At 43.1% G+C, this 16,391-nt stretch overlaps 1 protein-coding gene across 1 annotated transcript in view; it reads left to right on the top strand.

The window, feature by feature from the left end:
• LOC135389706 (ovostatin-like) overlaps window positions 1-16,391 on the top strand; it is a 41,768-nt gene that overhangs the window by 10,485 nt on the left and 14,892 nt on the right. The window contains exons 5-8 of the mRNA XM_064619739.1: window positions 917-964; window positions 2,005-2,076; window positions 6,483-6,653; window positions 15,545-15,795. Of these exons, the coding sequence (XP_064475809.1) occupies window positions 917-964; window positions 2,005-2,076; window positions 6,483-6,653; window positions 15,545-15,795 (542 nt within the window). The remainder of the gene's footprint in view (window positions 1-916; window positions 965-2,004; window positions 2,077-6,482; window positions 6,654-15,544; window positions 15,796-16,391) is intronic.

Genomic DNA, 16,391 nt, shown 5'->3' with positions numbered 1-16,391 from the left:
AGCAAACAAACTACAGCCGATTTTGTATTTCTTATGCGTTGCGTCTATGGGAGTGTGCAGGTGAAGCACGCTTTAAGTTTTTTTTGTCACAAAAAGTTGGGAATAATTTGTTTTAGGGTACCAATTATGGCTACTATAGCCGCACAATATATTTACAAAAATAATTGTTTTATTCCTGGATTTCTTTATCTTCTGTATTTCTTGGTCGTTATCCGTAGTCGCGCTGTAGACGAGGAACGCAAGAGCACCACTCTGCAACGTGAAAACCCTACTCTATATAAGCGGCACGCTGGGAGGGGCTGCTGCGTACGTTGTGGCGCTTGCGTTTTCGGTCCCCTATTCTCACGTACCCTATCCGAAAACCCTCTGGTCACTCGCTTCCGGCATATTTGCACGTTTTTACGTAATATGTGCATTTCCCCATGAAACGCAGTCGAAAATTTCGTTAATCGAATGAATTAAATTGATAAATACTAAGTAAACGAATTCTCAGACATTGCGCACCAAAACAACTTGTCCCTGTATTGGGCACACATGCGGGAAACATAAGAGTTCTAATTTGCTATGTAATTGAAATTTTACGCTAATAACTTTCTTAATGATTAAAGCAGTGACATGGCTGAAACTACAGAGACGACGTCCATTATACGAGTCTACCATTAACGCAAATGTTTAGGACCTACGGGCGCCCGTAGGCCGTTCTCAGGGGCTAAAAACGTGCCACTATTTTAGCCGTCGAAAATGACCTGAGCCACGTCGTAAGACTCTTCTGCTGAAGACAAGTGCGCGCATCATTGTCCTCACCTGTTCTATGCTGTTCAGCAATCCACTCATACCGATAGCCACGCTAACAGTGACAGTGATGAACACTAAAGACGATTGCTTATTAATCTGTTTCTCTTTTTCCTTCCTGAAGAACGACTGATTGGAGCAGGAATTTACCTGGGTGGAATTCTACGTGCACGTAAGTCGAAATGAATCTCGGCTATTCCATCTAATCAAGTGGATATTGTGAAGTCTTCAAATTTTTCTCCTGCATCTTCAAATTTCGCATGATTTTCTGAGTAACACTTTTAACGTCTACCGGAACCTGTATGTTAAGGGAAGAACCTCAGGACAAAAGCCGCCGGTATTTCGAACAGAGACTGTTATACAGGCTGCATCGTGATGGACTGTGCACCAAGAACAGTCTCTGTTAGAAATATCGGCGGCTTTCGTCCTAAGGCACTTCCCTTACCACTCACCCACCGGCTCGCTGAATTTTCTACCTTTCTACTGCCGGAACTTGTAGGTTTTCTCTTCCAGCGTCAAAAGTAACATATTGTCCCGTGTGGCTTCCTCACGTTTAGTCTTTGATCAGTTTTGATTTCTGAGAATAGAAATTACTGAGACGTTTATAATGTACTGCAAGTCGAAATTTTACACAAACGCACTTACCATCTAAAAAGAATTCAAGCTCGTCGTGTAGCTTTAGTACACCTACTGTACTTCAAGCGTTGTTGAGGCAATCGTTTATGATTGAATGGAGCAAAAAATCCTTACGTACTTTCTGATTTGACGGATCAGCTTACTCCTCCACCCGAAGAGTGTCAAGGAGCTATAATATATCATAGCTTATTTGTGAAATCGGTGCTGAAGAGAAAAAATCCTGCACAGGAGGAATACTGCTGCTGTCATCTTTTGATGCTTTTGCTAGACGTCCTTTAACGGTACAGAGGAAACGAAAAACGTGACTACTTTAGTGCAAATAAGAAGAACACTGCAAGCTAAATTCCGCAGCGCCTGCTTAGTCAATCATCTCCATTAATCACCATTGTCATGTACGCTAAGCATCTTATCCGTCACCGACAAGTAAAGGACAATAAGCGCCAAAAAGTTTAGCTTAGAACCACCCCTTGAGATTTCCGTAGTTCACGCCCTGCAGTGTCAGATTCAGCTTTCTCTATCCGTCAAGTGTCTTGCGTGATATCCTTCCTGACCGCTTTCCGCGGTGTTGCTGAACAGGCGGGAGGAGGTCCGTCTGCGATACGACAGCGCTTCCTGGCTTCCCCGCAACTGGTCACGTGTACGCCACAGGTATGCCAATCCAACTGTAAATCTGGAAGAGTGTTATTGTATTTAAAGGGACTACGCATTAAAGAAGTTTCGAGTATTGTGAGCTAACGCCCTCGTGGATGGAACAATCGAAATTCCTCCCACCGAAGAGCTTGATACACAATACTTTAGAACTTCTTTAACACGTGTTTCCCAGACTCCAAGTGGAATGGTAATGATGAGGATGGTGCCCAGTAGAAGAACAACCTATCTTCTGAATAGCGGGTGATCCCCGCTCTCGATTTCATTCATCAGGTTCTTACATGCTTCGCATATCCTGGCCGTGAGCTATTAGAGAGATTTCCTCACAATAATTGAACCTCTGTATGCGATAAGAAGATACGCCGAAAAACCCCAAACCGAGAAAACTCCGAGTGGACATTTGGTAAGGTGATCGCCGCTTGTATTCCTGCAATAACGCCAATGAAACGTGTGGCGTACAGGTCCTGACAAAAGGTTACGGAAAGCGCGAGCGGTGTAATTTTTCTTAAGCACAACGCCCTAGCGGCGGGCGGAAGCAGGCTCGTTCACTCCGGTGGACGAGTGCCCCTGTTAGCGACACGCCGCTGTAGTTCCGGTTGCATCATCACTTCAATGAAAAATCCCGCGCTGTGTCGCTACCAACGCCGCACTAGGCCACTCCTCTGAAGGAGTGAACGAGCCTGCTTCCGCCCGCCGCTAGGGTGTCGCACTGAAGTACACTGCTCGCGCGTTCCGTAAACTTTTGTCGGGACCTCTTCACGTGCGCATCTACCCCGATGTACCCCCGATCTACCCCGACATCTTCAATTCCGCGTGTGCGGTGGAGTGGGAGGGGCAAAAGGGAGCCTGCTCTTGTTCTTAGGGTGACAGCACTTTTGTTAACGCAGTCTGCCTTGGTGGACCGTGTCGTGGAACACACAACCACACCACTACATCACCACATTACACCAACACCACCACACATTACCATATCCCAGTCACCATACTCCTTCCAGCCACCTTCTCTTCTCATACCCAACACGCTATGTCTCAACTCAACAGGCTTCACACATCCATCCGACAGACAGACGATCATGATTTTCCAGCTTGCGGGTTCTAATGCTAACGCATTAATAAGGAACGAGTCAGACTTGTTGGCTCAGCAATGGTAATCTTTGGTAGGATGAAGTCACTTTTGTGTAGTGGAGCAGCCAAGATCTGGCTTATTGTGCTGCAAAATGAGCACGCTCTTGGAAATGATGTCCTGTAGATGACCATAATAGTATGACATACGACCTTGAGGCATGAATGCATACGTTTTCCCGATTGCAACGCCCACTAACTCTGATAACACAGTCATGTAAGGTTGGAAGAACGTGTCTCTCGAGCGGATGTCGAAGTTTATATCCGCATAGTAATGAACCAGTAAGCTACACCGATTTGCATGCACGTGTAGAAAAGAGACCCGTATGACTGTCCCTCTCCCGCGTTTCTCGTTTCTTACTGTCCCGTACTAGGCCAATGAATTGCTATACGGTCGTAAATTTTCTGTGGTAAGTACATACTGACGCTTCGATGCCGCTGCAGCACAAACATTGACAAGGGTATAAGTAGGCTTATCCCCGTATTGCATGCAGAGGTTCAATTGGAATAGAAATAAGAGAAGGACGACCACGGGGCAGCGAATCGAACACTTTTTCGTAAACATCCGTCTGATGTACGTACGGAACAATAGCGAGTTTTAGTTACTGTACCCCCCCCCCCGTTGGTATCGTCGCCGTTAAGTTACCGTGCCTACCGGAAGCAATGACAGCGTTCGTGGCTCAGATTCGTATCTGCTGATTGGCTGCGGTAGACGCGGTAGCCTACCGGGCTTCCGGTAGCGGTATGCTAAAACTGGCTAAAAGCAAATACGGTACCGACATAAGCATAAATATTTTGGAACGCCAAACAAAAAGTCATAGCTCTGGTGATACAGAGGGGAATCTAAGAATACAGACACTTGGTAGGGGTGTACCCGATTCGGTGATGGAAATTCATGGAGTAGAGTTTTACTTCAAAAATTTTACTAAAGTGCCGGTGAACTTCCAAGAGTCAGTCAGCCAGACCAAGACATTTCCGTTTACGACCTGCTCTTTTGTTGCCGTAGTTGAATTACTCGCTCACCGTGTTATCATCATGCTTTTTTGTCAGATACCATACCTGTAATAATCTGCTTCACTGCAAGCTGCATAATTGAACAATAAAAAGTACAAAGCATAAAAGAAAAGCTTGCATGACCCGTGACTTGCTTGCAGGTACTAGTTACGATATAATATTATATAAATGAATAAATGAAGGCCCTTTATAAATGCTACGGCATGCAAGCGGAGTCCTGCTTCGACCTTGTAAAGTCTAATACTGATGTGTCCACACAGCCCTGAGGGCCTTGGGAACCAAAGCGTCGAACCGCAAGGTTTTTCGGTCTGTTTCGGGTTCGGGTTCGGCTATAAAGGTAAGGTTCCGGTTCAGCTCCGGAGTTCACATATATCGGTTCGGTAATCGATTCAGAGGCTGTAAACCGGTTCGGAACCGGTTCGAGGTTCTAATATGCTACAAAATTATAGGTAGCCACTAAAAATGAGACAAGATCTCTTAGTTACGCTTTTTATGCATTTATTTCTGTTCTTCGACCAACAGAACCCCCTTTCATCCCTTCCCCGTACAACGTGCCGCCAATCCAGGCAGGCAGACCGCTCGAAAGCCCACGTCAACCCCCTCCCCCCTTCATGATAATTTAAATTGCGAAAACAACATACCTAGATACCTACCTAAAAAAACAATATACCTAGATCATAGCGGTAACACGTCATCTGGAAGTGGAACGTATTTTTATGTAGCATCTTCATATGGCAAATGAACTAGTCACTATTGCTCAACTACACTTCCAACGCCCCATCGAAGTCTCAGGACTTGCCTTCGTGGGCGTCACTAACATATACAGGGTGTGTGCAGAAAAACATGACCCGCATTTTTACATGTAACTCGTTGTCTACTTGGCCGAGGAACTTCCGGTGGCGCACGACGGCGTATTTATGCGTGCGAAAGCTACAAAAAATCCTGGAAGCCATACTCAGTGTAAAAAAATAAACAGAGCGCGAAAACATGGGCTTCCATGCATTAGAATAGGGCGGTCATGACAGTGCATGGTAGTGCATTTCGGTCTCATGAGAGTTAGGTGCAGGCACCGCTAGGGGTACTGCCGATGAGCATCCATGTGGGACATCGTTTCGATTTATGCACCGATAGCTCCCCTAGCGGTACTTGAACACCACTCTCCTACGTGCACCATGTTGCCCTTTCACATACACCCTGTTGTCCACCATGTTGCCCTATTTTGATGCACGGAAGCCGACGTTGTCGTTGTTCCGTTTATTTTTTAAGCTGGGTATGGCTTCCACAATTTTTCTACAGATTTCGCACGCATAAATGCGCATTCGTGCGCCACCGGAAGTTCGTTAGTTAGGTAGGCAACAAGCTATGTGCCTAAATGCGGGTCACGTTTTTCTGCACACACCCTGTGTATATATATATATATATATATATATATATATATATATATGGTTGGAGGGACTTCACTCACCGAAACTTGCAGTCACCTCCGTGTGCTTCATTTCGCCTTCTTTGCCTCTGCGTTCAGACAGACTGGCACAACTTCGGCCAGCGTCTACACCTCTAAAATCGAAACTATAGAAGTACGACACGCCGCAGCCGCCGCTGTCGACGCCTGGGCACTTCAAAGTTGCAAATAGAAGGACTGAACTGCTGTGACAGGCGAGTCGCGGCAAACTTGCAGCAGCAGTGCAGTGCAGCCTTATTGAACATAATGGTTCTTTGACTACGTTTTTAATGTTCCACATGATGGTGTTACATTAATCTGCTCCTGCAAACTTTCGAAGGTAGGAGTGACAAAACATGTTTCTTCCTTCACCCTTGACCTTGTATGTCCCGCGCTACCGAACGGACAGCCAGATCTCGAGTATTGTGTAACAAAACAGATGTCGCCACCAGACGATGGGATAGATAACAGGCAGTGCACACCAACCAGAACCGGTAACCGAACTTTTTAGATCGGTGCGGTTCCGGTTCAAGTCCAAGATGGCGCTACGGTTCAGTTCCGGGTCAGTTCCAGTTTAAAATAACGGTTAATTCCGGTTTTCGGTTTCGGTTCGGTTCGGTTCGGTTCGACGCTCTGTTGAAACATTGCAAACTCACAGCCTATTAAGTATCTGATGTTGTTTCTCCAAAGCATCAGTGTCGAACTAATGTATCCTGTGGCAGAATGTCGATCCTTGGTTTCTTCCTTTTCGTTTTTTCTCTCTCTTTTTTTTTTTTTTTTTTGTAACACTGAAACTCAAGCTCAACTCATTCATTGCTTCTTCTTCTAGGTGATCGTATGCCGAGAAGGGGCTACATCGATGTTAACCCTGCTCTAACTAGTCTGATGTTTTCGTACGCTGAGGCAACATTGGCATACTTGACAGTTAATGCGTACCTTTACAATTACACCCAAGCCACAGGACAAGACAGCTACCAGTTCAAAGAAAACCTTATTGCAGGCAAGTACATGCAGCTTCACTCTCTCAAGTTACCTGTTCACCGAGGGCTTTGCTTGACGTGCGGCGGTATGCAGCTTGGAGAGCGATCGTGCGTCCCGTGCCGACTGCACAGACAATAGACGATTTCAGAAATTGCATAGATGGCCCACCAGAGAGCGCCGTGTTGCGAAAGCCCCGCTGCACCTTGGGATTTAGTTTTCATGGGTCGAGCGCAAACGGGTTTCGGTTTTCTCTCTCCTTCACCTCCCGCATCTTCGAGCAACAGGCAGACGAACACGAATGTAAACCGTTTCCCACGACGCATTGCGCGATGCGCGTGACTTGGGCGACAAAGGGCCCCCGTGCGGAGCACAAGGGCAATATCTGAAATCGCCTATTGCACCGACACACGTCTTAAGACGCCTGAGAAAATATCTGAGAAAGTTACCAGAGCCGCTGCATGGATTCGAGACCGAGTCACCTCTCAGTCATGATGCCACTTTTCGATAAGTGCTGGCGCATACAGTATACACATAGGTCCTTTTTTATATGCTAACTGCCCTTGCAATTTGCATGTGCCCGACGAGGGGTGCAGCGTGCACGATTCCTCATTTCTGTGCTAGAAAATATGTCATCGAAACCCTCAAATGTCCTCAAATGCAAAGGAAATGGGCTTTGCTGGTACGCACACGTTGGTTTATCTGTGCAAGGGGTGGTGGCTCATATATATTTTCCGCTAATAACCTATTTTATTCTGACTGTTTCACCACATGAGTTTAATTAAGGGAATACCGCACAGCAAGAAATAGTCGGTGGCATCAGTAGAGTAAACAAACATCTCTAAACAGTACGCTAAATAAGAGTGAAACGAGTCCAAGTTCCCCGAATGAGTGTATCAGAAGTGTAAAGGGCAAAAAAGGGTGAGGAAGAGTATGTGTGTGCAGTCCTCGACCGTCAACCTTCACCGGTATGAAGGAGCAGTGAAAGGGTTCTGCAAGTGGGAGACCGTTACTTAACTGATTAAATATCAGTTAGGAGCAAAGTTTGCGGTTCGAGTTCTGTTCCTGAACGAGGAACGTGCTGCTGAAACAACAGAAAACAAGTTTAATGAACGCGAAATGGCAAGCAACGCTTCTCTTGAGTATTAATGTAAGGGGAATTTCACGAATCCTATTTCAAATGAACTTCACCCGCCCTGTTGTTACAATCTGATTTGATTGTGATTTGAAAGTATGAGAGATTGATTTGTGAACCAGAATTTGACTTTCAACTCAAAGGAATGCTCAGATTAAATATTATGGAAAATCGGAGACAAGTTAAGTACAGCATGCGCGTTGCGCAGAGGAAATCATGATAGGAAAAAGGCCATGCAAAAAGGAGCAAAAGGAGCAAAGAAAGTGCAATAGTTGCTAGAAAGCAAGCGAGCTGGTGACTGGAATTCAACACGGTGAGAACTGATGTTGTCCCCCTGTGTCGGGTTCTTAGCGTGATGAACAAAGAAAGCATATAATGCATAACAAAGTTAGAGCCCTGTCAAAGCTCTGTAACATGTGACATCTGCTTGAAGAGTATATCTGTTCAGAATACATTTAACATACATTACTAGTATGATTATGCTGGGATACTGCGGCATAGAGAGTACACGGACCGTTTTCCTCCTGGGCCGACTTCATTCGCGATTTTTTTTTTCGCGCGCAGTGGGTGGCGCGTGGGCGCATTTAATCAAAGAATATATTCTTAATCAATATGATAACAATCAAATTGCTACTTTTATTATAACAAGTCTCAAATTCTTATACATGACCACTACCATTGTGACACTAACAATTTCCACATTATTATATATCCCCCTGTCCCCCACTCCTTCCTGCTGTCCTCTCTCCGTCTGTCCACATCTGTACGCCGCTCATAGCCTCATACGCAGCTCATAGCAGTTGCTTCGCGGCGCTAACACGCACTAAAAAAAAAAACATAATAAGAAAATCCCTGCTATATGATGAAGTGCTGTAAGGATTTCGACCACAACAGGAGATCTAAGTTGGATATGCTTTATTCCAACATAACACATTTAATTAATTTAATTAATCAGTTTCTTACTAAGTGAATAGCGCAGACATAAGAAAATAATTTGAATCAGAAACAACACAACACGATAAGAAGCAATACAGAATAGTCAACAATATGAGAGCGAACTGGTTTCCATACCGTACTTATCCAACGCACAAAGAACAGTTACATGTAGGGAAATAATAGCGAAACAATACTCAACCAATCTATCAAAACAAAAAAAAACATTACAAATTTAATCAATTCCAACTGTGACTTGCGCAGACTTAAGGCTCAAGAACAGAGGAGTGCAATCAACAGCTAGCAAAAAAAAAACAAAGAACAGACAACGATATCAGAGCGAACCGGTTTCTCTAAGCGGCACATTCTCCAACACGCAAACAACAGATGCATAATATTAATTGAAATCACCATCGCGAACTAAGCTACGCGAACAATTTTCGTTCTAAGAAACACTAGAAACCTTACTTTGTTTTATGAATCCATTGGAGGTATTCACACTAACACACAGAAAATAGACATGGTACAATGAGAAAAACCAAGGTGAGCTATCTCGCGGTTTTTCCTTCTTTCTTTGAAACGAACGGAGACAATGTCTCTCTCTATACAGTCAAAGCGAAGAAACTCTGCATGCTTTGTCCCTCCAGGGATGGGAATCACTCTCTCTCTCTCTCTCTTTTACATTCTTTCTTTGAAATGGGTGAGGGGACCTTCTGTCACCAAACAGGAGGCATTCTCAAGGTCGATTGCCACTCCAAAGTTTGCGCAGAGGCGATATTTTTTATTGAACGAATAGAGAAAGTCAACATTATTGAAAGTTAGAAACAATACTCAATCACAATGAGAAACATTTCAAATTTAATTACGTCATTTTTTTAATAACGTCTTTGCAACATAAAGTTCTACATGCAGCAACCACAAAGGAGCAACACAAGTATTCATTCGAAATGTAAATAATCAGACATAACACAGAGAACATTCAATTCAAGATCATTATTTTTATTAATGTGAATCGAGTGAACACCTGGAACAAAGTAAAACGACGATAAAACCTGGAGACACGGACAGAAAAAAAGACAAACACGACACGTTCTCAGACACAGCAACCCATTTAATGACAGCCTACACTCCCAATAACCTCCTGATGGGTGGAAAGGAGGAAACAGAGGGAACACTAACGCTATTGCTTCGTGACTTAATCTCTTTGTACTCAGGTAAGAGTCGCCCAAACGGGTCACGTACCTTTTTAAATACAATGGTCTCTTGGAAAAGCGGGAAACAATTGTGACAATCTCTCAAGTGTTCGACCAATTTAGAACTTCCTGAAAGGCTGTCTGCATTCCTTTTATGCTCTTAAAGTCTAATGTTTAAGCATCTACCACTGTCCTACGTAGCAAAAACCACATGCAAAAGGAATATAATACACAACGCCTACGGCGCCTCAACAAAGCGGGTCTTGTGAGAAATACGGCAAACTGACTTATCAGAATGAAAGGGCGTTAGAGAGCTTAAACGCGCAACGTTTGAAAAAACAACTTGAACATTGCGCCGTAGGCGTTGTGTATTATATTCCTTTTGCATGTGGTTTTTGCTACGTAGGACAGTCTGGTAGATGCTCAAACATTAGACTCTTAGAGCATAAAAGGAATGCAGACACCCTTTCAGGAAGTTCTGAATTGGTCGAACACTTGAGAGATTGTCACAATTGTTTCCCGCTTTTCCAAGAGACCATTGTATTAAAAAAGGTGCGTGACCCGTTTGGGCGACTCTTAGCTGAGTGCAAAGAGATTAAGTCACAAGGCAATTGCGTTAGTGTTCCCTCTGTTTCCCCCTTTCCACCCATCAGGAGCTTATTGGGAGTGTAGGCTGTCATTATATGGGTTGCTGTGTCTGAGAACGGGTCGTGTTGTCTTTTTTCTGTCCGTGTCTCCGGGTTTTTATCGTCGTTTTACAATGTACCAGCTCGCCTTCACCATTGCACTTCTACCTGGAACAAAGACTAGCCAATAACTAATTCTGTCAATCATTTTCTTGCAAGCGAGAGATATTACTCTAACATCGGCAAGACAACACTCAATCAAAACGACAAATTTAAAGAGTTCAAATATTTCATAGTACCTTTGCAACAGAAAGATCTACATAGATCAACCACACAGAAATATGACAAGTTTACCCCCGCGGGATAGTGATTGTATTCGCAGAGAGGGGAGGATTCTCGCAGGGTCCCATACACAGAATCATTGAAAGCACACGTTTTTCTTACACATTACATATTTTTTTCTAAATCCTAATTCTCATGTTCACTTGAGCAGGATTTTAATTACATTCTAAGCCTGATAGCATCCCAAATTTTAACCAATAAAATGAGCACGCGTATGCTTTAATTAAGTATAGAAGCACAATAGCAAACAGAACGAGCACGAAATAATCATCGAAGAGATGGACGGATTTTGCACACGATACCACAAGTCATGGGAGGATGTGATAAAAAATTGCTTCAAAAAAGAAGAGCCTCGAAACAGTTGTATTATAGCTGCATTTTGATGCATCATAGCCGTGGTCGTAATCGGAGATATGGTAGAAATTACAGAATTGACGGTGCAAGAATTTGTATGCCGAATCTATAATAGTTATAAAAATATCTGCACATCAAGATCGGAAGGACCACTGGGATTGATGGTGGAGTTTTAGAGGTTGGCAAACGAAGAACTGAAGTTCTCGACACCGCATGTATTTTAGTCATTGCAAAGAGCATTGCATTAATCAAGAATGCAGTCAGATCAAATTATCATATACAAGCATACACTATGCATTTGTTGAAATTACGTTCATCTATTGACATGGAAACTACATAAAAATCTTATCATGTGATATGTTCCACTACCACGGTTATACAATTATTTTCATCTACCAGTTCTTGCAATTATGTCGAATGAGCAGATGTTCAATATTGTTGTACAAGGTCTGATGTAAGGTCACTTATTGAAACTCATCGACCATGACAACTGCGGTGGAGTACCGGACGATTTTCATCTAATACCCTCTTGTACACCATTCAAGAATATTCACACAAAGAAAGGAAACACCAATAAGAGATTGTGCAAGCTTGTGGCAACTAAATGTAAGTTACTGAACTGATTCAAATGAGGCGACCTCGTATCGATTGCATTAATCAACGCTGGATTGAAGCGACCCATCACAAGGACCTACTATATGATGCATTCTCAATTCATCAATCGAGAGCACAAACGAAAACTTTAGAGTTTTGAATAGGACAATTGCACTTTATCAAATTAAACAAGCGTATAATTGAAATAATAAATATATTTCCTTTTTCATCACTATAACGAATTCTATGCATTGCAACGAGCAGAGATTGATTTCTAATGTGTTTAGCATGGTTAGTTTGAAAACAATGATTGGTAGGGAATTATGTCATTATGTCATTCAAATTCAGAGGCAAGATACATCAATGTTTGCTTACAAAAGAGGACCACTAATATTTTGCAAAAACATAATATTTTGTGAATTGAATTGAACACTGTGTATATTTCTCAACTCGGCTGAACTAGCTCTCTTGCTCTCTGATTCTTGGGCAATGACAAATGCATAATTGAAAGAATGTCTATACCATCTTTTGGCAATATATGTTGAAAGGAATCCATTGCCGAATGCCGTGTGGAATGCCGAATGCCGAGGCGGAGTGTACAATTCTAATCACGTCATCGTCGTAAAACACAGCACACGAATGTGCGATAAATTCTAACTCGAAAGGGGTTTCTCAGACGAGCTAACCACACGATTATCATCAGAAATGATTAACCAATACACAATTAGGATGAGCATCATGGATAAGCACACGTAAACTTAATTATAATATTTTCTAAGTAAATATTCCTTTTCAAAGTTAATCATTTTAAGCAGCACAGGTCACACATAAACATAGATCATTTATCCAGTTCACAAAATGTACCTGTGATTTCTTGAAGATATACTGATATACTGATATCATCCTTTTCATAGTGTCAAAGCTTACGGACACTACAAATGGAAAGGGCGTAGCTTAACTGTAGAGGTTTTTAGCTCATAATGAGGAAAATGCAAACTACCAAAGACCATTTCTTGCTTAAATTTTCAACATTAAAACTGCATATATTTTCCTACAAGTTTTGTATTTTTTTAAAGATTGAGACTAAAAAGTTGTACATAGTCAGGCATCCTATACAACATATTTGATTGTGCATTAAATGGTAATCGAAAGTATGCGTTTGAGGGAATACGGTTAAAAGGGTTAAAATTCGCGAATGAAGTCGGCCCAGGCGGAAAAAGGCACGACGGTCAGCGCACGCGCAGCGCTCCGCCCACGCGCCACTCGCCGGTAAGCGTTTGAACAGCCCTCCGTCCACGCGCCGCCCACCGCGCGCGGGAAAAAAATTCGCGAGTGAAGTCGGCCCAGACGCGACGGTGAGACAGCCTAGCGACCTTTGCATGCAACTGACCAAGATACTATACTACTTAAAATGATGCAGAGAGTGTTTCTTTTTTTTTATGCGGCACAGTTTTTTCTATCAAAATACTATTAGAGCTGCATAAATTTCGTCTTCGCAGTTGGGTTATACGGCCAGGCCGACGTCCTGTAGGACAGCGTATGCAACTACTGGACAACTAATTAGCTACACTTCATTAATTAAGTTATTGTTTAGATATTTTGTGGGAAATGCGAGCTAGCACAATTGGAGCCAGTCCTTATTCAAATCCATCGCTCTTATTAAACACCTAAAGAAGAGATCGTATCTTGAGATATAGATTCCCGAATGTTGCTATTCAAATGAGCCGTGACCAGAACTACGCACTTCTCTAGCGCAGAAACGACACGACCTTGGCCTTATCTTGCCGCGGTCGTCTATCTTTCCAACAGATGCCCTCCTCTGTAGCTCACTCGGTAACGTGTTGTCTTACTAAGCTCAGGATCGCGGGTTCAAACCGCGGGCGAGGACAGCAGCAATGTCAGGAAGGTAAACATTGCTTCCAGCGCCGCGTGTCAGAGATTTCGGGCGCACGTGAGAAGAACCACAGGTGGTGGATATCATCCGCAGTCCTACCCTGCCGCACGAGTAACATGTCACCATACGATAGGCAGTCAAACCTTACATGTAACATCACGGCACCATTATTATTTTTTTGTCCAAGAGATGAGCGCCTACTCCAATCAGCTCAATCGTTCCAAAGCACGTGACCCTCTCATGTGGTATGACCGTCGCTCTTTCTGCGCTCGAGCAGTTCGTAGTTCTGGTTTTCGGCTCATTTACATGGCAAAATTCGGAAGTTATATCTAAAGGTACGTTCGCTACTCAGGGTGTTTAATAAGGACGATGGATTTGAATAAAAACTGGGTCCAATTCTGCTATGTCGCATTTCCCAGAAAACATCAAATTAATAATAATAAGTTAATGAACTATGTTTAGCTAGAGAGAACTGATGTTCTGAGGCTGGAACAACATAGAAGGATATTGAGTCAATATGTTTAGCTAGTTAGTCGTCCAGTTGGAATAGCTGTCCTACAGGATGTCCGCCTGGATGCATAAGCCACCTGCGAAAACTATGCAGCTCTAATAGCTTTTTATATAAAAAAAACATCCTGTATATCACACACCAAAATTTACAAGTATACCGAAAATCGAAAGTATATATGCACGGAATCAAGAACTCTATTATTAGCAACTGCTGATTATACAGGGATTTTTTTTTTTTTTTTGTCCGATACAGGTTTTAAATAAAAACTTGTGAGAGCAGCAGAGATGACTGTTCTGCAGGCATGCATTCTGTTCAAGAGAGCATGTAAATACTAGATGACTTTACCAAAGAAATCAAGACTGAACTTTTTTAAGTAGAGGCTTTCAGGAAAGTGTGAGATAGCAGAATTCAATTCATTATTTAATATCCCACCTTCTTTAACAAAATTTTGCTATGTAAATGAACCGAAAACGAAACAAGCGAGTTGCAAGCACTGGAAGGTCAACACCCATTACATGTCGGGGGGCCACGTGTTTTGAAGTAACGTAGCTCATTGAAGCAGGGGCTGATCTGGTGGCCATTATAAAATACGTCACGTCACAGATAAACCACCGACTCCTACCCCGCCCCTTACATCTTCTCTGCCTTACCATATCGTTTCCGACCACTGAATAGAGCCTTTCTTTGTTGATATTGCTGTCTGCCTCTCCCCTGGCCCAGCTGCTCAAGGTCATTCTTGGTTCCAACGAAGACGTTCGTGGCTCTACTGAAACTCCCTCTTCTATTCGATAGTCGTGCCGTTGCCCGCCTGAGCGTGACCGAGTACGGCAAGCAGTTTCATCACCACCACAATCCACGCCAAAGGCCGTGTCCTTCTTGCGGTCTTGACGCGCTTGCTTTCTGCTTACTTGTACAGAAAAATGTCGTGATCGATATCTCTGAGTACGTGTTCATTTCAGGACATTTTAAAAAGAAGGTGGCTTTAAATAGAGATTGGCTCAAACCCTGCTATCTAACGTTTCCCTGAAAGACTTTACTCAAAAGTTAGTGAATAATATAAAAGTAACTAGTGAATTAAAATCATCTCATGGCTTATTTATCGAGACACTTACAAATATGCTGTATACGGGGATGTTTGCTAGTGAAAATTAGTAAAAGAAAAATAAGTTCAATGATTTGTCCCCGTCATCTATTGGGTATTGGCCATGCTGAGGGGTGCAAAATGGCCGTCGAACGCGTTTCGTCAGGTCTGTGTCTAGCCTTTTACCCCAACAATGTTGTACTGTAGTTATCACGCTAAGAGTAACGCCATGCAATCTCCTTCCTCATAGCATATGAAAGGCAGAAGGCATTCAGGGCCAGAGACGGTTCCTACGGAAGCTATAGTGGTGCCGACAACGAACGGAGTGTCTTTCTGACAGCGTTCGCCGTACAGGCTCTGGCAGATGCGTCAAGCGTCATGAATGACCCCACTGGTATCAGCGACGCCGAAATCGCTCAAAGCATACAGTATTTGAAATCCCTACAGGATCCTTCCACAGGTTGCTACAGGGAAACGGGTCAAGGAAATCCTGCATTTACGGTTTGTATGAGAGAGCAGTTCGTGGCATGCTTCTGGCAAAGAGGCCGTGACCAAACTATACAGGGCGCATAATACGAAGGAGACAGCAACGGAATTTAATTGGCAGTCGTCCTGTGGAAGTCGGGATATAATTTGCATCGTCCCTAATTACTAAAAGTTAAGATTGACTACGTTATTTTAATATACATTTTAAAGCAGAGAAAAACAACAAATTCGTTGCTCGCTAAGTGCCTATAGTAGGTGGAATTTTAAATACCACGCGCGAAAATAATCTGATACACCTGAGACTGTAATCTCGTAAATTGCATTTTCTTAATAGCTTCGTTTAAGTTGCATTAAGCACCCTTTATGCAGACGTATGAAATCCATTCACTGGTGTACCAGTGGCCAGCACAGTGCCATATTCTATTGCGACATCATCAGATAACATGTGAAATTTCTTCTGTTTTTTTTTCTTTTCGCAATGACGTTAGCCTGATCCCTTGCGCACTGCACATAAATACCTGACGAACAGATGCTGAGCGAAGCGAAGGGAGTGTTGCTTCTTTTTTAATCTTCTGTGAATGCTGTCCAGCATTTACATTCAGATTGTTCAA

The sequence above is a fragment of the Ornithodoros turicata genome, chromosome 3, assembly GCF_037126465.1.
Source record: "Ornithodoros turicata isolate Travis chromosome 3, ASM3712646v1, whole genome shotgun sequence".
Lineage (NCBI taxonomy): Eukaryota > Metazoa > Arthropoda > Arachnida > Ixodida > Argasidae > Ornithodoros > Ornithodoros turicata.
This window is presented reverse-complemented; position numbering and strand designations above follow the sequence as displayed.